The sequence below is a fragment of the Oxyura jamaicensis genome, chromosome 5, assembly GCF_011077185.1.
Source record: "Oxyura jamaicensis isolate SHBP4307 breed ruddy duck chromosome 5, BPBGC_Ojam_1.0, whole genome shotgun sequence".
Lineage (NCBI taxonomy): Eukaryota > Metazoa > Chordata > Aves > Anseriformes > Anatidae > Oxyura > Oxyura jamaicensis.
In genome coordinates this window covers 36,694,513-36,716,267 of record NC_048897.1, presented here as the reverse complement: position 1 = coordinate 36,716,267, position 21,755 = coordinate 36,694,513, and the positions used below count along the sequence as shown (strand labels likewise).

Genomic DNA, 21,755 nt, shown 5'->3' with positions numbered 1-21,755 from the left:
AAGTTAGTACACAAGGCTGTTAACAATTCCTATGTTCAAATCTTTCCTGAAGATCCCTTTCTCTGATACCTCCATGAAAATGGCTACTTTTCCTCATTAGGGTCAAAGGGGATAAAGTACATAAAAAATCAGCAGTCCTCAGTCTGTGGGTTCTGATCATGTCTGGTGTTCCCTGCTAACCTGCTTGTTCAATCTTAAATCTCTCATGTTGACAGGTTTTAATGGCAACAGCTTTGTTGTATTTGTATATTGCTTCACTCCAGTGGACGTGACGTGGATGCCACTCCAGTATATCTAGCAGCAATTGTAAAACTGCCAAAATTGAGAAGGACTTAGTCACTGCCAGTACATGCAACTTAGTGGTGTTTTTTTTGTTGTTGTGTTGTGTTTTGTTTTAATTATGTGTTTTGGTAGTGTCGTGTTAAAGATTGTGAGTATGTTTTTCTGAGAATATAGTTACGAGAGGAGTAGGATTAATAATGTTAGTGCCTTGTTTATATAAGAGTGAATCTGTTTAATCCAAGCCAGGATTTAATAGTCTTCAACTGGCAAAATCTTACTTCATTATTTTCATATCTTTGGACAGTGTAAATGTCTCTCTGCTCAGTAAGTTATTTACAGAAATCTTACAATATAATCCTCTTTCCAGATGGAAAATATTTATCCTTTTAGCTTACACATTCCTCTTTCAGTCTTGGGTAGAGAACTGCATGTGTTGATAACATGATGAAAAAAACAACTTAGAAAAAGTGCAGGTTCTAAATTAATGCCCTCCGATGAGTGAAGTAGCTTATACAAGGTAGGTCAGTTAATTTTAGCTAGTGAACTAACAGAAGCAGTTGTTTGCTGTTTTGAGTGAACTGATTTCAAGAATGATTTGTTTGAAATAATTACAATAGGCTGCTTCTAAGCATTGCTTTATCTCAAGTGCTTAGTTGGTCAAGTGTGTCACAAGTTCTCCCCTTTAATGGACAACTTGCATAGTAATCATTAATGCATAATAAAAATTAGATTCCTAAATGTCGCTATAGTTATACCATTGTAGGTGAGAATCTGTGATAATGTAAATAAGATCCATGTACTTGGAGATTATGTTTATATGGCTTGGAAAAACCGTTCCCTGCAGACTGTTATTCCTTAGAACAGTTTCTCATTTGAGACTGTACATAACTTTTGTGATTTAAACTACTTTCTTTGAAATGTTGGCTCCTTTTTTCTTGGAAAAGTAATGAAACAAATTCTTTGGAATGCCCTTTGGTGTGACATAGAACAGATGTACTAAAAGCGTTGATTTTGAGCATAGCTTTGAGTCAAGAAAGTAAAAGCTTCTATGTCCCACTTTCTGCATGTCTTTGTGCAGGGAGCCATAGAAGGCTGGTGAGCAGAAACCACAGTGTCCAGGGTGCTCCAGCTGCTCAGAACCCAGCGGTGAGAACAGCTTGTCAGCTCTGTGCTGCGAGTGCAGTGGTCTAAAATCAAGTATCAGACAGGAGGGAGTAAAGAAGATGGAGCCAGGCTCTTTCCAGTGGCACTCAGGGACGGGATAAGAGGCAATGGGCAAAAACTGAAATGCAGGGAATTTCATCTAAACATAATGCTTTCTGCTGTGAGAGAGGAGAGAGATGAGAACAGGTTGCCTGGAGAAGCTGTGAAGTCTCCATCCTTTGTATTCAAAATCTGACTGGAGAAGGCCCTGAGACAGTCTGCTGGAGCTGACCTGCTTGGGCAGGGGGGAGAGAGTAGTCTGCAGAAGCCCTTTCCAACCTCAACTGTTCTTTGATTAAAAAAAACAGCCAAATAAAAACCCAAGGAACTAAGGAACTCGGAGCAGCAGTATTCGTTTTATCATTTCTTTTCCTTTCATATCCACAAGGAGTCTCATCAATTTTTCTGGTAAAAAGATGGAGTGTGTTTTTACATTTCCTCTTCATAAACATTACTGGTTAGTGTATTCCATTGCTTTACTTGATCATAGATCAATAGGATGGGGATTTTCTCCTTGGAGATCCTTCTGCAATTAATTGGGTATTGAATTATTTTGTTACAAATGTTTGAATCCAATACCTTTTTTTTCCTAGCTGATTTTGGAGACTATGATCAGTATGAATCTCAGGAATTTCTTCAAAGATTTGCTTTGTTTCCAGTCGTAAGTACTTTCTCTAAATTCTCTTTTTGGCATTGCTGAACACAAATACACTGTGTTACGAAGAGCCCTCCTTTGTACTGCGGACAAATACAAGATTGATATATACTGCTCCCAAGATAGTCAAATTCAGAAAAAGTTTTCTCTGGGGCTGGAGTGAGATGTGATATATTGTACAGAAGCAAAGATGTTGCAAGATCTTTTCAGTTTTATTGTATATTATACTGAAAAGAAGGTTGGGGTAGAGACAGAGAAGTGAGTAAAACCACTTCAAAACAGTTTGTACTTTTTGGCTTTGTGTTAATATCCAACATCTAAGCTCCAAAATTAGAGTGAAGGGTTGGTTTCTCTGTGTAAAATGGCTCTGGTTTCTTTATTTCATAGCATATTTTGTAGTTCATTCTATAAATGCTGTCTTACATTAAGGGTTGGCTACAAGAAGAAAAAATACTGGAAGAAGCGACACAAAAAGTTGCCTTGCTACATCAGAAATACAGGTAAGATTTCTAAAACACTATATTGCTTAATTTTTTAACATGGTTGCTCAGTACGTTGGGTATCTCAGGAGGCAGTTGAACTAATTTCATCTCTCATTTAAATGAGATTTGCACTGATACAGTTGTGTCAAAATACAAATTTTTGCTGAATGAAAGTGAAAAGATAACAGAACTAACAACTGCTAAAATGAAGGAGAAAATATTGCTTGAAAATTAAAAATATGGGAAAGAAGTAAATTTCATGAGTTAACCTGTATAATGTTTCTGAAACTTGTTTACAACTTGAAGTTGCTGTCCCCAGTTAGGGACAATGTTGGCAGGTATTTCAGCAACAGGAGCGTAGAGACATTCACCATGCCAGAATGCTTATGGTCTAAGTAAAAGGCATCTAAATGCAGTGGTCCAAGACAAAGGAAAGTTAAGTTCTCTGTTGTCAAATGTGTTAAATGGTTAAGGTTCAGCAAAGGAAAAACAGTCTGCATAACATAAAGAAAAAGTGAAGGAATAGAAAGAGTTATGATTGAAAAAGTATTGAGAGACATTAGAATGAGTGACAGGATTTTTCAGGTAGAGATAATGTCGTATTTGAGATCAAAAGGCTGAGACAAGTATATCAGCCATTGGTACAGAAGGAAACAGTTGGTCTAGATGGTTGCCTGTGTGTTTTGGGTGTGTTTTTGAAGCTTAAACAGTGACATTCAGAGTAAAACAAACATGTTTTTTGATTATTGACTGTACTAGCTGATCATGTTATCATTGTTTTCATTTTCATAGAGGCCTTACTCCTCCTGATGCAGAAATGTTATATATGCAAGAAGTAGAGAGAATGGATGGCTATGGTGAAGAGACCTATCCTGCAAAGGTAAATGGGGCGTTGATTTTTGTCTCCATTGTTTTTGTTCCCTATGTAAACAGTGTTACTTACTGCCAAAAATAAAAGCAAATGAACAAGCAATAAGCCTGTCCTCCCCATCCCCATCAAAACAAAATACAAACACTTCCTCTCCTCCAAAATTGTAAAACTAGTTGTCGCATGCAGCCTTGCTCTCAAAGACTTTTTTTTTTCTGTTTTTGTGTATTTTTTTGCAACTTCTAACAGGACAGCCAAGGAAGTGACATATTCATTGGAGCATGTCTTGATGGTATCTTTGTGAAACATAAAAATGGCCGGCCTCCTGTTGTATTTAGGTTGGTATTGTTCTTTATTAAAATATATTTGTAATATTTTATAGATAACGTTTTGTGTGTGTGCCTCACTAGCATGGATGTTTCTTAGATACGATGTGTGCTTATTCATTTGATAAACCTGGACATAGTCTGGTAGTCCTTATACTACAATTACACTGAATTTCATTGAAATTTTTCCGTGTATTGGCTGTAGAATGAATCCCTTTAAAATGAATTTTAAGAGATGAATGTGTAATATGCAGTCCATTGCAAAACACTTACTGAGTCAAAAAGGAGCAACTATTAATGCAGAAAATCTTAAGTCCTAAGGTGTACACACCAGTTTACTTACCAATATTCACTTGGGAAAGTATCCAATAATGTAGAAGAGTTACATGATACAATTTGTGTCAGTATTTGAATTCATACATTGTTTTAGTTAGTATGTTACTTAATGTTGTGCCACTTAAATTGTAGACACAGCTTCTGTAATTCAGTTGCGTTTTTTGTGGTTTGAAAATCAGGGCTTGCTGGTCATGTTCTGTCCCTTTTGTCTGCAGGTGGCATGACATTGCCAACATGTCTCACAACAAATCCTTTTTCGCATTAGAGCTGGCAAACAAAGAAGAGACAATCCAATTCCAAACTGTGAGTGATTTTTTGTTTTGATTTTTTTTCATTAAGACATCAGTAAATAAAGCCACAAATTGACTGCTAATTTTTTCCTATGAATTATTTTTATATGTTTAGCAGCTTTGAATTATATGAGTGAGTCAAATGTAATAATCTGGCCTCTGGTTAGCTTTCTAAGGGAAAGTGCTTCAGAAAGGAGAAAGTATTAAATCTGACCTTTTATGTGGAGTACATTGACAAAGTTTGTTCAGGTGGTCATAAATATTTTCATCCATTCCAGTAAAATTTATAGCATGTTTTCTTAAAATGTTAGGTCGGTGGCATTTAAAGATGAGCACGTTCTTAGAGCTGTGCTGGAACGGGCCACAATGTGCTTTGCAAAATCAAGTTCATGTAGCATCTAGCACTTGCCTTTGTGAAGAAGGCAGCTGTTGAATCCGATGTATGTATACACTACAAAATGTGTTTGTGCTATAGTAGATCTACAACAGAAGGTTTCTTTCAGCTTTCATAAATCTAATAAAATTGTCAGGCTAAAGTGTATGTTTAGGCCTGCAAAATATGACTTTAGAGAAAATCTGATGAAGTTAATTTAAACAAAATCAGATAATACCAATTTACTCTTAAAAATTTCAGTGGCTTCTATGAGAGCAAGTGATGGATATGCATATTTTGTCTAACGTGCAAATTTTGTTTTTGTTTTTTTTTGGCAGGAAGATATGGAAACAGCAAAATATGTGTGGAGGATGTGCGTAGCTAGACACAAATTTTACAGACTAAATAAATGCAGCCTGTAAGTAGAATACCTTAGGAGAACTCTTGCTGCCCTTGAAATTCCCATGGGGAAGTGAAGTGTATTATAATCTCTGTAATGTTCATACTGTCCTTTTTAGATTATACTAATTAATGACTTGTATTTTTTCCCTAATCGTTTTTGAGATTTGTTTTGTCATCGATTTCTCAAACTTACACTTTAGTGTGGGTCATAGTGCAGGAAAATATTAAACACTGAAAATCTTACCAAAAGTAGTAATGTTTGGCCACTGCTGCTGGATCTCAGTGCAGTGACAGACGTTAGTTGACTTGGAGGCTACTAGTGCTAGAATGTTTGTTGGAATCACTGGGATTGGGTTTGGCCTGCGTTTGGGTGCACTGCTCTGAAAGGACACTCTGAAGGCCTTTAAAAGGGCGGGAAGTGTATGTGAAGCACTCCTGAAATGTGCTGGATTGACAGCTGAGAGGTATGTGGTCCTTTGGATATCCATGGAATTTGTATAGCTCAAGTAGCACTAGTGCAAAGTAAATTTAATACAATTCATCAAATTAAATTTAAATGGGCTGGTCTCCAACTTGTAAATCAAGGGGTGGAATTTGAGCTACTCTTCTCCACTGGTACAGATTTCCCTCAGTTAAGTTACTTCAGCCAAAAATAGAGAATTAGATCCAGTGAACAGCTTGGCATAAAAAGAACAAAGTGATTTCCAAATGTATCATTCCTCCTCTTTGTACGTAGGCCTCCAATGACCTATCTCTACAGAGGTGCTGATGCAAAATTTTCTGTGGCCACTGGAAAGATAATGGAATATTTTGTACCACAGATGACTCCCTAGCATGGTTCATGCTAGCTCATCTTAGAAGAGGAAGATTAATTTGGAATAAAATAGCCCCTGTATCTCTAAACTTGTAAGCTTGGCTGCCTTTTGAGAGGATTGAGAAGTGTTGGTAGAAGTAGTGCGTTTGTGGGACTTGTGCGTTGCATTCTGAATGATGTCAGTTCTGTAGAGTTCTGTAGTTCTGTACTGAATGTCAGTTTGTAGGATGACTCTCTACTTTTGACCCTTTCACCACAACATGGTTTTATTAATAGGAAACATCCTCAGAAAAACTTTATGATAATCTCTGTTCTATAACTTCCTATCATCTGGTCCTGCTGCTGAAAACTGTCTTATGTATGCCTGTATTAAGTTCAGGCTTCTTTTTTTTTCTTTATCTGTACGTACCTTGTCTTTAGAGATTCCCTGGACTCTCCACCTGAGGAGGGCTCTCAGAAATCTTCCCTCATTCTTTCCCTTCCACGCTTTCCAATCCTTTCTCGTCCTTCACTTCCCAAAGGGTGAGCTGAAAAATCATCTTTCTTTCCAAAATCTGTCAGTTCTTGCATTTGTATAACTCTGCCATTTTTTGACCTCTGTCTTGCTGCAGGATGCAGAATACAGGTGCATTTATAGGGTGAGGAAAAAGGAGCTTAAGGTTTCATGGAGGCACTATAAAAATTACAAAAAGTTATTAACATTAGCTAAGCTAGAGCATAAAAATTGCACTGGCGTCATGTAGTTCCTCTAACATTGCAAATATTAAGGACCCTTTGTGAACAACTTTATGTATGGTCTTGTAGAACAGGGAACTTTTAGTATGAGATCATCCATGGGGTTCAGATTTGGAACTAGTCCCCTTCTGCCCTTTTGCACAGCTTCAGGGCCACCTTCTTTGTATGCTTCATATAAAGGATTCTGCTAGTAGCAATGGGGGCTTATGCAGTGGGCTCTTACCTTTTCAGACTGTTGGAAGGACTGTTTAAAAAAGCTCCAAGTAATACGGATTGATTTTTAACCAACCTTGCAAGCACTTTCCAAGGTGTGAAATAAGGCTTGGTGTTGTAAGAATAATTTCACACCATAATATTTCTTCTGTAGGCAAACCCAGCCCGTTACGGTGAATCCTGTTAGAAGGCGGTCTTCTTCCAGGATGTCCATGGTAAGGAGAGCAAATAGTTTCATATTTGCATTTTTACTGATTTAAACTGGCTATGAAACAGCCATTACTTTCCTTCAGTGAAGTAAGATGAGCAGTGAAAAAGATGAGTGTCTGCTATGTGAGAAACTGTTTCTGACTTGTAAGGTATAATCCTGGATTGTTTGGTTTTGTGTTTTTTTTCAAATGTATTTCTTATGTGACCTCTCAGGAGAAACTTACTTGCAGATTTAGAAAAATGTTTTAGGACTTAGACTCTATGTCTATGCATGCATGTAAATTTCAAGAATTCTATATTTAAAATAAATCATGAGTTCTGTAAATAATAATAAAATTCTCTCTTAGCCCAAGCCTCAAGCTTACATGATGCCTCCACCACCTCAGCTGCATTACAACGGTCATTATACTGAACCATATGCATCCTCCCAAGGTAATTTGTAGCAGATTTGAAAATTTCCAATTCTTGAATAATTTTAAACAAGGTGGAAAACAGAGAGATCTTGTGATTTAAATTTCATGAAGCCCACCGCTTTAGAGCATGAATGCTGTAATTTGTGCTTTTTAGCTATTTAATCAGAGCTGGACAAAATTTACAGGTTGATCATGGGTCAGGTTTGCATGGCAACACTCATTAAAGTGCTTGCTGCTACTCTGTGAATGATGTGAAAAGTCAGATATGAGAAAAGGTAGTTGTGACAGCAAATACAGCAACTGTTGATTGTGGTCCCCTGCATGAATTTAACTGACCAGGTTTTTTGGTTTATGTACCAAACTGGTATGTTATGGCATTCCAAGATCCTTGTCAATATTGAGCGTAATAGCTGCTTTAAAACAGGATGTAGGATGAGTTGAGTTTCACTCTGAGTTTGCTAGACTTACGTGGTGGTTGGGAATTGAAGGGCTGAGAACTGTAAACATTTGTTTGAAAAAAGGGAAAAAAAAAAAATCCCAAGGAATGCACAACTCCTAATCTAAGCAGTTTCACAGTGGAGTCATGGCTGCTTTCTCTACTTTTTTGATGGTTACAAGTAATGTCTAATTTACAAAGTTGCTTCCCTAGAGAGGTTAATCTCATCTTTTGCAAAGTTGCCTCAGTTTTGATGGGGACCTTCCAGTCCTACAAGTCAGCTAAATCAAAAAATACTCATAACAGCTCATTGGTAAGGGAATGAGCACGTTTTCAATGTAAATAGTTGCATGAATATTCATAAAGGTACAGATATGTAGACTCATAATGTGCCTGAATTGTTTCCAATATGGTGTTGGAATCATTGCTGGACACAGTGCATGCTGTCGTGCTTCATATCGTGCTACTTTTGAATGTTATTATTAACAAACAGAAGAATTTTTGGCTGTCAGGCAATTCAGTAACATAAGTGTGCAATGATGAACTTGGTGTTGGATCATGAGAGGCATCTAAACAATGACTTAATTGTTCTTTTCTGAAGCTTGGCAAATTGTACATCCAATGAAGTAATTGTTAAACTATTAAATGCATATCATACATAAACTATTACAACATGTTATTTACCCACCAGAGTGGGTATATGTTAATGTGCAAACAATACGTAGTTGTTTAAACTGTGTACAAATTTTCTGCAAAAATGATAAATTGATTTTTTTAAAGGTGTTGTGATACTATATCTACTTATGAGCTGAGAGTGTTTTGAAGAGAAGAGAGGGTGTTTGTGTGTTTGTTCGTGTGTTTGTTTTCTTGCAATCTAAGCTGATCGCATTAGGTTAGTACAAACCTTGGTGTAAATGTCCATTCTTTTTCTCAGTTAGAATGGTTTACAATTTGATACAGATTTGTTTAACTTAGAATTGAACTTAGCAAACCTATCCTAAACTGAAGAAAGCCATCCTTAAACTGAGATAATGTTTTCCAGTAGGAGTTTGCATCATCTAAATGAACATACCAGGTCATTCTGTTGTATATACTTCAGGTATCAACAACACCAAAAAAGCTGCTTGTTTCTCTTCCCAATTCAAGACATAGTTAAGAATAACTGAGATTTTGAAAGTCTCAAGCCTCAGTTAGCTACATCTTAATAGAGATTATCTTTGTTGTTCAAGGTCTTGGACATAAAGCTTGTTCTTAAACTTTACTTTCAGATAACCTCTTTGTGAGCAATCAGAATGGATACTACTGTCACTCTCAGACTAGCTTGGATAGAGCCCCTCATGACTACAGTGGTCGAATCCGCAATGGTAGTGTCTATAGTGCACATAGCACAAACTCCCTGAATAATCCACAGCATTACTTGCAGCCATCCCCTATGTCCTCTAACCCAAGCATTACTGGAAGCGATGTCCTCAGGACTGATTATGTCCCATCGCATAGACACAGCGCGCTAATACCACCTTCTTATCGGCCCACACCAGACTATGAAACTGTGATGAGACAGCTCAAAAGGGGAATGGTACACACAGATAGGCAGAGTCATTCAATGAGAAATCTCAACATCAGCAATACGTATGCCTACAGCCGGCCTGATGCCTTGGTTTACAGTCAGCCTGAAATAAGAGAACATGCACACTTCGCTTCCCCACAGTCTAACCATTACCCCTTTAACCTGAACTACAGTTTCCATAGCCAGTCCCCCTATCCCTATCCTGCTGAAAAGCGCCCGGTTGTTGGGGCAGTCAGTGTGCCTGAGTTGACAAATGTGCAGCTCCAGGCTCAGGATTATCCAGCACCAAATATAATGAAGACCCAAGTCTATCGACCTCCTCCCCCATACCCGTACCCAAGACCTGCAAATAGTACTCCAGACCTTTCCCGACATATCTACATTAGCAGCAGCAACCCGGATCTTATCACGAGGCGAGTGCATCATTCTGTCCAGACATTTCAGGAAGACAGCCTGCCTGTGGCACATTCTCTACAGGAAGTCAGTGAACCTCTGACATCGGCACGCCACGCTCAGCTGCAGAAAAGGAACAGTATTGAAATAGCAGGCTTGACTCCCAGCTTTGAAGGAATAAGAATAAAAGAGAGGACCATGTCAGCATCTGCAGCGGATGTGGCTCTTCCAAGAGTTATCTCAGAAGGGTCACAGCCCAACATTCTGATGGAGAGAACAAAGCAAAAAGAAAATGAGCAAGATGAAGGTGTGAGCTGTGATCATAAGAAAACTCTTTCAGATGCCACTATGCTGATTCACAGTAGTGAAGAAGAAGAAGAATTTGAAGAAGAAAACAAAGCTAGTACTAGTCTCTCTCCTCTCCCTGAAGATCAAACCCAACTTTCGTCCATAATGGGTGTTGGTTATTCTCATGATCCTGCACTCAACTACCCCTATAGTTCTGTTGCTTCCTCTGCTGGCCCTTTGCATATTCTTGAGCCTAAATTACATATTACAGAGACAGAAAAGAGAATAAAAGATATGAGCCCGGTTCATTTATTAGTAGAAAGCCAGGTACAGAGAAGAGGGGAAGGACTGCTTATGCCATCTATGTCAGAATCTGACCTTACAACGTCAGGAAGATACAGAGTAAGAAAAGATTCGATAAAGAAGAGACCTGTTTCTGATCTTTTGTCTGGGAAGAAGAATATTGTGGAAGGCCTTCCCCCGCTAGGTGTAAGTGGATATTATTTCTCTTGGTTTGTGTTGTTTCAGATTGTTCTGTGACCGGAGTTGTGTGGGGTTTTTGTTTAAGTGTTTTTGTTGTTGTTTTTTAATCAGCCTGAGAGATGCTTTTAAAATGTGTGAATTAAAGCTACTTTATCTTTATTTTTCTATTTTCTCTCGTTAACTAAATTTAGTTATCTTTTATCTTTCTCTGCCATGTCTGAATTCTGTTTGGTAGAGTCCTCCCACACAAATCGAACTGAGCAGCCTCCCTCCTTCTGACACACTTTAACTATCCAGCAACTGGAGAATGAGCTATTTTAAAGTCAGTTCTAGATCCCAAATTCTGCCCTACCTATCCTTATCTGGAACAAAACCAACTGTTTGCATTCCACTACCAGCTTTCTAATATTAGAATTTCCCTCACTGAAAAATCAGATGTAGCTGAATGTTTACATTTTGGATTCGTTTAGCCTCTTATTCTGACCTAAGAGTGTAATCTGACACATGAGGCAGTAAATTCTTCCATGGTATTCTCTTATTTTCTTTCCTTCATTCCTTCCTCTTTTCATATCCTTTCCCTTTTGCCTTGCCTTTAAGCTGGTTTTATCTCACTGAAGTTACTTCTTGCTTGCGATGCCCCTTTATCCTACTACAACCTTATGAAGCCATTAAAAGAAATAATTGAACAACTGCAAGTTTCACTTTTTCTATAATTCCTACTTTGTAGGAACCCCAAGTCCTATTTGGGACTGTATCGCAGTAAAGGCTCTTAGTTGTTACTGCTCACTTTCTTTAGTTTTATCATATTTTACACCCTATTAGAGGAAGACTATTTTTATTACTATTTTGCCTTTTTAAAAATTTGATTGTTGCTAACTTTGCCTGCAAGAGTTAGTGTCAAATAGTTTTCTGCACAAATTGGACTGCAGTGGAACTACTACACAATGTGTGCTGCTGTAGGAACTGCCAGAGCTGATGCTTCAAAAGTTAACGTAGAGTAAATGATGTATTTAAATTGTTACTGTACTTCCAATTTTTTGTGTCAGACTTCTTATATACATGGAGCTGAACACTGTGAAATTAACATTCATCAGCTTCGATTCATTTAAAATTATTTATGTTTTCTTAGATCTCCTTCCTCCTGTGTTAAGTGGATATAGGGGAAAAAAAAAGGTGATAGCTTCTTGTATTCCCATGTAGATATACTCTGTATTTTTTTCTCTAAAAGATTTATTTTCAGACACTGAGTCTACCAAAATCATACCCTGCCTTTTCATTCTGATGGCTATGTAAATATTCATCTTTTGGTACAAAGTTGGTATTAAAACTTTTTCACTGTAATTGTTTAGTAAATTACTTTCTAGTTCAGTAATGTTTCAGACTGCTCTTGCAGGATAGAAAATTGCCATTTTGTATTCGCTATTTAGATAAATTACCTGGTAACAAAAATGTCTCCTACCACTCTTCATGCATTTTGCTTTCCAATGAGCTCTTAGTGTTTGTTGTGTTTGTGTTCACATTAAAATGCAGTCTCATCCTCTTAGCTTTGTCTTTGTATTCCTTTCTCCATTTGGCTTTCGGAAGCATTGATCACTGTTCAGGCAGCATATTCACCCATATTTTCAGTGTTGTGATTTCTTTTTCTTTCTTTTTTTCTTTTTCTTTTTTTTTTTTTTTAAACAAGAAAGACTGAGCAACTGCAAGAATGATATTTTTTCTCACTTACGCTTTCTAAAAGAATCATCTGAATTTATTATTTCATAAAAATCTCCCATTTATATTTCTCTCAAATAAAGAGTGGTCACTACAGTAGTTCAGATTCATAGTCTGCTTCAGGGTTCAGATCTGCCCGTAGTCCTGTGTTCATGTTTTGTATGTGCAACTTGTTGTAAATGTAGTCAAACATTTTATTATATCCAGATATTTAAGGGTGTAGTCTCATTCTAATGCCCACTTGTAGGGAAGAAAAGTGTCTGCAGATTGTATAGTCCAGTAAAGAACCATTTATGTATTTATTGGTTGGATACTGATTCTAGTTCTGTCCAAGAATGTTACTTATCCAGAGTAGCTGCCTCACACCCTCAGTTGTGAGCTTTGTAGGGAACAATATTTGTCATTCTCATGCAGTTTCATTAACCTGTCTGGAATGAAGACAGACTTGTGTTGTGTCCTTGGAGGAATGTAGTCCCACCACCCTAATCTCTCACTGCAGTGCTTATCAAAAAAAGGGTCAGAGCTGTTTGCAGAAGGGGTCAAAGAAGTATCCTTTGTTAAATGGGGCTCATCTGGGTTCTGCTTGGTAACTTCATCAGCTGTTTAGGAATATTTGTAAGTTCTAGCTTTTCTTTTTCAGGGTATGAAAAAGAATAAAACTGATGCAAAAAAAATAGGGCCTCTAAAGCTAGCTGCCCTGAATGGACTAACTTTGACTAGAATGCCTCTGCCAGATGAGGGGAAGGAGGAATCAACAAGGGCAACAAATGATGAACGGGTATGGTGAAGTTTTTCATGCTTGATTTCTCTTTTACACTAATAAGTTTTCAAAATGAATTGCATATGAATGGTGCTTTAGGTCAACTTCAAAATGCTTCAGATTCAGAGTAACTCTACACTGAGAATAGAATCAAAACAGACTGAAACTGAAAAGTCATTGCTAGAAGTATTGGGTGTAACTCAAGATTTTTCTTTACGATTTGACAGTGATTCTAGTTAGAGCTTATTCTTTGCATGTAGAGCAAATTAACTAGTTTCTACTGATACACTTTTATGCCAAGTCTTTCTGTTTTCTCTTAATTTGGGGGTATTTTCCAGAATGAAAACAGATTAAACTTAAAGGTCTGAGTGTGAGCAAGAACTTAATTGTAATGATTAGTGAATTATATATATATATATTTTTTTTTGCGGTTAAATTGCATCCCCAGGGTACAGCTTGTGCAGATTGCCTTTATGTTTTCCTCAGACGGATGCCTGAAAGTAGAGATGGAACTTGTATGATCTGCTGAAATTTTAAATCCATTAAACGATCTCAGATCACTGAGAGGACATCATGTTCTAGAACAGGATCATTCCTTGAGAAATACAAGACTTCACTTACTTGTGTCAGGGTAACCAATGTCAATAAACATACTTCAGCCTGCCTCATATACCAATAAATGGGTGCAGAAAAGCCTGAAACATGGTCATTATCCAGCCTGTGAAGGACTATTTAGAACAATGCTGTCATCACACATCAAACAGGGGAGCAACTAGAAACACCAAGGTCTGCGGTGATTACTGTATATGTATTGCAGCCAGTGGTCTCTCTGGAATCTGGTTCTGAGCATGGTTGGGCACCCTCAGCTGCAGACCTCCATCTACCTCAATTTGCTGACAGTCACGGAGCAAGAACCTAAAGGGAATGGTCACGCTCTCACCAGCTGCAGTTTTAAGGAACAGGCCAAGAAAATTAGTTTCAAGTTACATAGTAGAAATTCAGTCTTGGATTTTGAAGGCTTGGACTGAGATCTACAGGAGAGAGATTTGACTGTTAACTTCAGCTATGTTGAAACGGCTTTTTGAACTATATATACCCCTTAAAGATGGTAGGGGAGAAAAGAAATTAACATTGTGTTACTCAAATACTCTTCTACATTTAGTACCTATGTTAGTTATTTCCTCTTACTTGTATCTGTCATCTCTTCCTTGGTTGACCTTCATTTAATTCACTCATAGTACTATTCAGCTAGTTTTTCCCAAAGTGCAAAGGGAAAAGCAGAAACTATAAAGTCATGTTATGAGGAGGATGGAAGTCACTTCACCTTCTCTTCAGGCAGTCATGTAGAGGAAGAATAGATATCATGAAATGGGAGTGATTCCTAAAGCTGTGGAGAAGTCAGACGTGACATGAAAGTCCAAAATACAGATATTTTTAGAAGACAAAGGCTTTATAGTTGCTTCGACGCCTCTTTCGTTGCTCAGCTTCATGTTGCTATTAGTTTAAAGGAGGAAACTTTGCCTAAAGATTTAAAGGAGTTTGGACAATTAATGTACTGAAGTGTAAATTACATATGATGGAGGTTTTACACCTTCCTCTGCAGCATTTGGCATCAGAGTCATTTGATACAGGATACTTTTCTGATCTGATACTTCAGAGCAGTTGCTGAGAGAGGCTGGGGACATGTGACATAGATGAAATTTTCTGGCTGAAATCTTACATATTTTTCTTCTAATTATTGTTGGCAAAGGGATGTTGAAATTCCAGAAGTGTCTTATGATTTAGAAAGAACTTGGTTTTGAAAGAATAAATCTTTTGGTGGGCTAATTAAATAAAACAGATTGAATTGTACTAGTAGAAAAAAATCCTTGTTTTTTTTTTTTTTTTTTTTTTTTTTTTTCCTGAGCTGCAGCAGGAGGTTCTAAGAAGGATTTATTGCTGTCTTCAATGTTTAATATCTTCAGCCTAAGAAAATGTGGAGTATTGGAAGTGAATGATAAATTCACTGAATGAGGCAAACATTTTGTTTTAAATCTATAGAGTTCTTCCTCCATCTAAACAATAAATTTGACTTAATTTTTTGGATTATACGGTTAAATGAGTTTTTCAAATGATTTAATCCAATGTGCTATATTGAGCAGGATGATTAATGAGTATGATTAATGAGTTTAAATATATTTGAGGCAGTTTGTACTGTAGTATAACCACCTGGTTTGATCCAATATTTGTTTTCCAGCTAGGTTGTCTTTATAGAAACTAAGAAGTAGTTTTTGATTTTTTTTAACCATGAATACGGTAAAAGTCTTTGTGACTTAGTGAAGAATAACAGGATTCTTAGACAGTTTTCACTTGAAAAAAAAAATCCTGCTAGTTAGAATTGCTTCTAATTTGTTCTGGTATGCTTGTAAGAGCTAAGAGCTTGAAAAGCATTACAAAAGTGTATAGGAGAGGAAAATAAATACACTTTATCCGTCATGAATTCTGTGTTAAAATAGACTTGTATCAGGATGTGACTTTGTGTGGTTATCTTTGTTCTGTCTTTTAGTGTAAAGTTCTGGAACAACGGTTAGAGCAGGGGATGGTGTTTACTGAATATGAGCGCATTCAGAAGAAAAGACTTAGAGATGGTGAGTGCTCAATAGCTCGGCTTCCTGAAAATGCTGAGAGAAACCGCTTCCAGGACGTCCTTCCTTATGATGATACCAGAGTAGAACTAGTCCCAACCAAAGAAAATAACACGGGTTACATCAATGCATCTCATATCAAGGTGAGAGAAAGACTGTTGGAGATGTTTTTTCCAGTTTATATGGTAAATAAAAATGGATTTGGCAATTAATTTTGGTTTTGTCAGATGACGAAGAATCCTTCCCTCCCTCTACAGAGGTTTCTGTGGAGAAAGAGGGAAGCTGTTTTTCCCCGCTGCTTAGAAGAATAGTAGAGGGTTATTTAATTATTGGAGAGGTCTTCTGGCTTTCACTTCTATACTGAAGAGGTCTTTTATATTGATCGTCTCTCTCACATCTCTTCCATCTCTATCCTGATTGGTACTAATAGAAGGCATGTCCATTCTTCCCATAGTTAAGAAGGCAGATAATTTTTAAATAAAGTGGGATTCTTTGCAATGGTTATAACACTTTAGAACTGCAGTGACAATACTAATTATTTCATCCTCTTCTGTACTCTCAGGCTAGATCCACAACAGGCAGTAGTCTGGTTCCTTGCTTAAGTTAAGTTGACCCTTGTTCCCAGCCTTAGTTCTTTAAACTCTATTAAAAACAGTTTGCAGAAAAAAGAAAAAAGTTTGCAGGGTGACCTCAAGAACCTTCAAGGCAGTTCTTCTGGTGTATATAATAGCATTTGCCTCACCAGGGTATGAAAGCTTCTTTAAACCCAAATTGGCCAGAATACCTTAAATTCACACACACACAAAAGAAATATAATGTACAAATAAGTAAAGAAAACTTATGCTTATTGTGTAAAATACATTTATTTAGCTATGTGCTTATATAATTTTAAACATTGTTTCTCTTGATGTGATGTGGCAAGGTGCAGCTAAAAAATGGGAGGCAGATATATATCACAGTGTCCTACTTCTGCAGTGCTGCTGTCTGTTTCAGTTTGTGCATCTGTAAATGGCTGACGTAGGAGCTGGGAAAGGGTTTTAAATAAGTAGTAATCGAATTTATTTCTTTTTACAGATCTCGGTTGGTGGCATGGAGTGGGATTACATTGCTACACAGGGCCCTTTGCAGAATACATGTCAGGATTTCTGGCAGATGATCTGGGAACAAGGAATTGCCATCATAGCTATGGTGACAGCAGAGGAAGTGAGTACACACCCAGTCAGGTCTATTCCTGAAACTTATGCAATGATTTTGTTCTGATCCATTAGAGTAAGAGGATCTTTGCTCCAACAAACAGATGAAAGATAATTTTCTGGTGACCCCTTTGCCACTCTGTATTGTTTTCTTGGCAGAAAGCTCTAAATTTGCAAACTCTTTCCTGTGGAAAATTGGTTTATTCAGTGAAAAGCCAGAACATTGTAGTAGCACTTAACAGAGGAGAAATACAGTTGTTAAAGGAATGTTTGTTGTGTAAGTGTTTTCATGTTTCTTGTTAAGGAAGTGTTTTGCTTTTAAGGAAAGTGGGAGAGAAAAGAGCTTCAGATATTGGCCACGTCTTGGCTCAAGGCACAACACTGTAACATATGGAAGATTTAAGATTACCACACGATTCCGTACTGACTCAGGCTGCTATGCAACTACGGGTTTGAAGATTAAACATCTTCTCACGGGACAGGAGAGAACAGTTTGGCATTTGCAGTACACTGACTGGCCAGAGCATGGCTGTCCAGAGGATTTAAAGGGATTTCTTTGTAAGTTTTATTTAATAGCTTTTTGTTGTTGTTTTTACACCACCTAATATGTCTGCTAAACATGAATTAGCTTTTGATAGCTATGCCAAGCACTCTGCTGCAAAAGGTGTCTTTACACCAGTAAGATATGCTGAATTGTATTTCTGGTAGGAGTACACCTGCCAGTTTGTTAAAGTGACTATTTCAATCTAAAGCAAAATACATAACTTACTAAAATTCATCTAGCTTAAAACATAATTATACTAAATGTCACACATTTGAATATATGCCAGCAATAGCAAGATGGCCACAAGCTGTTTTTGGTGGGGAATGGAGGAACAAGGGAATCCATAGAAAAGCTGGATGATTTTTGTTATCTGTATTGCTCTGGTTGGGTTATGACTTGTGATGTATATAATGTATAACTTTTCTGTGGAATGTCATTTGTTAAATGTACTACTTTTCCAATGGTTGTGCAGTGTAATAGCATGGCTTATGGAACTTTATTTCCTAAATTTGTCATTCTTATGTTGTTCAACTTAATAGCATACTTGGAAGAGATCCAGTCAGTGCGGCGCCATACAAACAGTACTGCAGATCCTAAAAACTCTAATCCTCCTGTGCTGGTGCATTGCAGTGCAGGTGTAGGACGAACAGGAGTGGTCATACTGTCAGAGATCATGATTGCCTGCTTGGAACACAATGAGGTGATCTTTTTTTTTTTTTTTTTTTTTTTTTTTCCCCTCATGTTTTCAATAATATTAGGTAGTGGAAGAGTAAATAACCTGCCTAATATGTATTTTATGGCTGTTCATCTGAGCTTTCCCAAGAAAAAGCTCAGTGGCCTTTGGAAGAGCCCTTACAATTATGGTTGAAAGCACTCTTGGCAATTTAACAGAAGTTAATAATCTTCTACATTTGCCCACTTCCACACTTGGAATGCTCAGTTAGGATGTTGAATCACTGAGTGGAACAAGGTATGCCCTGGGCTACAGAGCATGTTTCAGGATGTTGCCTTGGCTTTACTACTTCATGCCTTAGTTTTAGTAGTTAATGTTCAGGAACATGTTTGTAGTTGGTCTCTTGTGCTTGTTATTAAACATTTTTCTTCCTAAGTGTAATAGTACTTGCAGTACAAGTCTCAGTAGAGGACAAAGTGGTAGTTTAATAAAATAAAACCTAGTCCTATCAGCTTTTAGCTAGAAGTGAGCTGTTGTAAAGTGATGGGTAACATTATGTGCTGCCTGAAACTCAACAAATTGATTGTTCCATCTATGGTTTCCTTATCATAATGGTGTGACAGACTTTTGCAGCTATTAGATTTGTGAGGACCCACATACTCCACAAGACAGGCAAATATTTCACAGATGAGGAAGCTGAGGTGGGCATGGCCAGCAGTGTAATGAAGCCCATACTGTAGGTATGGGCTGAATTATCAGAGCTGAAATTAGAGCAGCTGATTCAGTCCCCAGATCTCTGGTACTGTCTTGAATCTCTCTGCTGAGAGAGGATGAGTGAGTCTCCTTGCTTACCAGTTACTTGTAATCATTTGTTCTTTTCCTCCAGATGCTGGACATCCCACGAGTGCTGGACATGTTGAGGCAGCAGAGAATGATGATGGTGCAGACTCTTTCTCAGTACACTTTTGTCTATGGAGTTCTCATTCAATTTCTCAAAAGCTCAAGACTTATATAATCCCTCCCACTTCCTAAGGGACACTGCAAGAGTTTACAGAAAGAAAATTACAGTTGTCCAGGCAGACCTGCTCTCGCTGTTTTTTTCTTTGTATGATGAATCACACAGTTACCTTTTAGGGCTGGTATGTGACTGGTAAATGCAAGTCAATGTAACAGTCCTTGCAAAGCAGGATCTTCGCTGGACTAAATTCTTCCCATGTTCAGCTGCAGCCATATTAGGGAATGATTTTACTTGTACTGGTCTGGAGTACTTGGGAACGTTTTTTAGAGTGGTGTTACTTTGGGCAAAATAAATATCTTATGGAATGGAAGTACACGGCACAATTGTACTAACTTTTTTTTTTAGTGTAATTAACTGTGCAAAAGCTAAAATATGTGGATGCACATGGGGAGAGAAAAACGCTCCTTGGGAATGTCAAGGTCTTACACAGTGTCATTCTGCTTTCAATTTTATATTTAGAGCAGTACACCTGTATTTTTTAAAATGAACTTTTGGTTTCCTCTGGTTTACTTTGCAGAATTAGCAGTTCTTACGTACTTTAAGTGGTTGCTTCAAGGGCAGTTATTTTTGTAATTTTTTTTAAACAGCTTTTTAAACACCGTAATATTTTCTGAGGAAATGATTGACAATGCTTGAACTGAAAAATTGTGCAGAAAGTACTAGGGTAATAGGTAGTTGTAGAGTGCTGTGTAACAGAACTTACAGGTGAACGATCAAGTTAACTGTTGATAATTTCCATTTGAGTAGAAGCAAGTTTACCTATGGAGTTGTAGGCAACAAGCAGGGGAAAAATACTATAATTATCTACAAATGTCTTGGAAGGAAATGGATGAGAGAAAGTACATATTCAGTATTATTCTTGTATTTAGAGGGCAGTTTGATTTTACTGGCTGAAATCAAAGTGGATGCAAATGTTTTAAGCACTTTTTTTGCTCTGTTATTTATGTAGTTAAACATAGAAGCTATAATCATATATTGTTTCATATGCTAATATGCCGTTACTAACCTGTTATTTTAGGAAGAGCCTTTAAAGTTGATGAAGTGAGAGAACCAAAATTGGAGTAAGAAGGTGCATAGTGGCGAAGCGGGAATGATCGTGTAGCACATAATGGAGGAGGTGTGGCAGCTATGATGGCTGGTTTACACAGTGCAAAGATGACCATTAAAAATGTTTATGTTCCCAGTCAGGAGAGCCTTTAAAACACTGGAAGTTTCTGTAGAATCTTTCATATTATTTTGTTAGCGCTAGAACAGGTTTTGCTAGTGGTGTGCAGCGTTGCGATGAAGAATGTTCACAGGAGCCATTTGAGAATGCCTGCAGCATGTAAGAACTCTTTGAGGTAACACTGGAGATGTGGGTATTTTGGTAACTGTACAGCTGGCAGTCAGTGGTTGTGGCATGGATCTGAAGATGTCCTGCCTCCTCTAGTTGTGTTGTCCCTGACTAGCGTGGGTCTGGTCTAATGATGGTATCCCTGAATACTCTTTTGTCTGTATTTTTAAAATGGGGACTGTGGTTTTACCTGCCTTTTCAAGGGTTTTGAGATGCTGAGTTGAAAATCCCTATAAAAAAGTGAGCTATTTGTTCTTAGATATCTGGTACAATTCCAAAAAAAACTTAGAGCAGACCAGTCTGCAGGTGTGTTTAAATATCCATTTCTCATGATACCTGCTTAACGAAATGAAATGAGACTGAAAGTGAATTTTTTTTACCGGTGATGTTATTTTTCTCTGACCTGCCTCAAGGGCTTGGAAACTATTATGACTAATTACCCCACCACACCTCCCTCTTCAAAACAATGATTGTCCTCTCAAAGCATTAATTAAAATAGTTATAAATAGGTTGCCTCAATTCCTTTGTAATAAGCTACTTGTATAAAGATAAACACAAGGTCCAAATGACTGTGCTAATATGTTGCTTTATAGAAATGTACTGGTTTAAAATACACCATAACATTCAGCTAGTGCATTTGGTCATCTTTCAGACAGTCCAAATTGTTCTACTCTCAGTAGCAGTAAGATTGAACATTTTAGATGGGGGAAAATGTTCTTTCTGTAACTACAAAGCGCCTAGCAAGTATTAACCACCAGATGTACAACTGGAAGGAATAATGCCTTATTCTAGAGGACACCAGCTACTGAAGACTGATTCTTATATATTGTCTTGCAAGCAAACCAATTAGATGCATCTGTGTTAAGAGAGAAGTATCAGTGAAAGAAACAGGGATATTTGGTCTGTTTGATTGTGCCCTGTTTCTAAAAATATTGTTGTTTGTTTGTTTGTTTTTTCTTTTCTTTTTCTATTTTACCACAGTTCACCTAAGTCTTCAGAAATATTTCTGAGTGGAAAGGTACACTCTAGAGTGTAGTTTGTACCATTTCCAAAGTTTGAACTGTGATCATAACACGATACCTGCAGCATTTAATGAAATTATATATGGCCACAACTTCAAGCGACACT

The 21,755-nt window shown here is 37.4% G+C and overlaps 1 protein-coding gene across 3 annotated transcripts in view; it reads left to right on the top strand.

The window, feature by feature from the left end:
• Window positions 1–21,511, top strand: part of PTPN21 (protein tyrosine phosphatase non-receptor type 21) — a 37,399-nt gene extending 15,888 nt beyond the window's left edge. For 2 of the 3 annotated variants that reach the window (XM_035327253.1, XM_035327254.1), the window contains exons 5-20: window positions 2,079–2,146; window positions 2,570–2,640; window positions 3,415–3,502; window positions 3,740–3,828; window positions 4,368–4,455; window positions 5,154–5,233; window positions 6,452–6,553; window positions 7,134–7,194; window positions 7,537–7,621; window positions 9,307–10,775; window positions 13,123–13,260; window positions 15,788–16,009; window positions 16,941–17,069; window positions 17,383–17,617; window positions 18,143–18,303; window positions 19,163–21,511. In XM_035327253.1, the coding sequence (XP_035183144.1) occupies window positions 2,079–2,146; window positions 2,570–2,640; window positions 3,415–3,502; window positions 3,740–3,828; window positions 4,368–4,455; window positions 5,154–5,233; window positions 6,452–6,553; window positions 7,134–7,194; window positions 7,537–7,621; window positions 9,307–10,775; window positions 13,123–13,260; window positions 15,788–16,009; window positions 16,941–17,069; window positions 17,383–17,617; window positions 18,143–18,303; window positions 19,163–19,291 (3,215 nt within the window). In that variant the 3' untranslated portion in view covers window positions 19,292–21,511. The remainder of the gene's footprint in view (window positions 1–2,078; window positions 2,147–2,569; window positions 2,641–3,414; window positions 3,503–3,739; window positions 3,829–4,367; window positions 4,456–5,153; window positions 5,234–6,451; window positions 6,554–7,133; window positions 7,195–7,536; window positions 7,622–9,306; window positions 10,776–13,122; window positions 13,261–15,787; window positions 16,010–16,940; window positions 17,070–17,382; window positions 17,618–18,142; window positions 18,304–19,162) is intronic. The other variant, XM_035327255.1, reaches the window with a different exon arrangement.
• The last annotated feature ends 244 nt before the right edge of the window (window positions 21,512–21,755 follow it).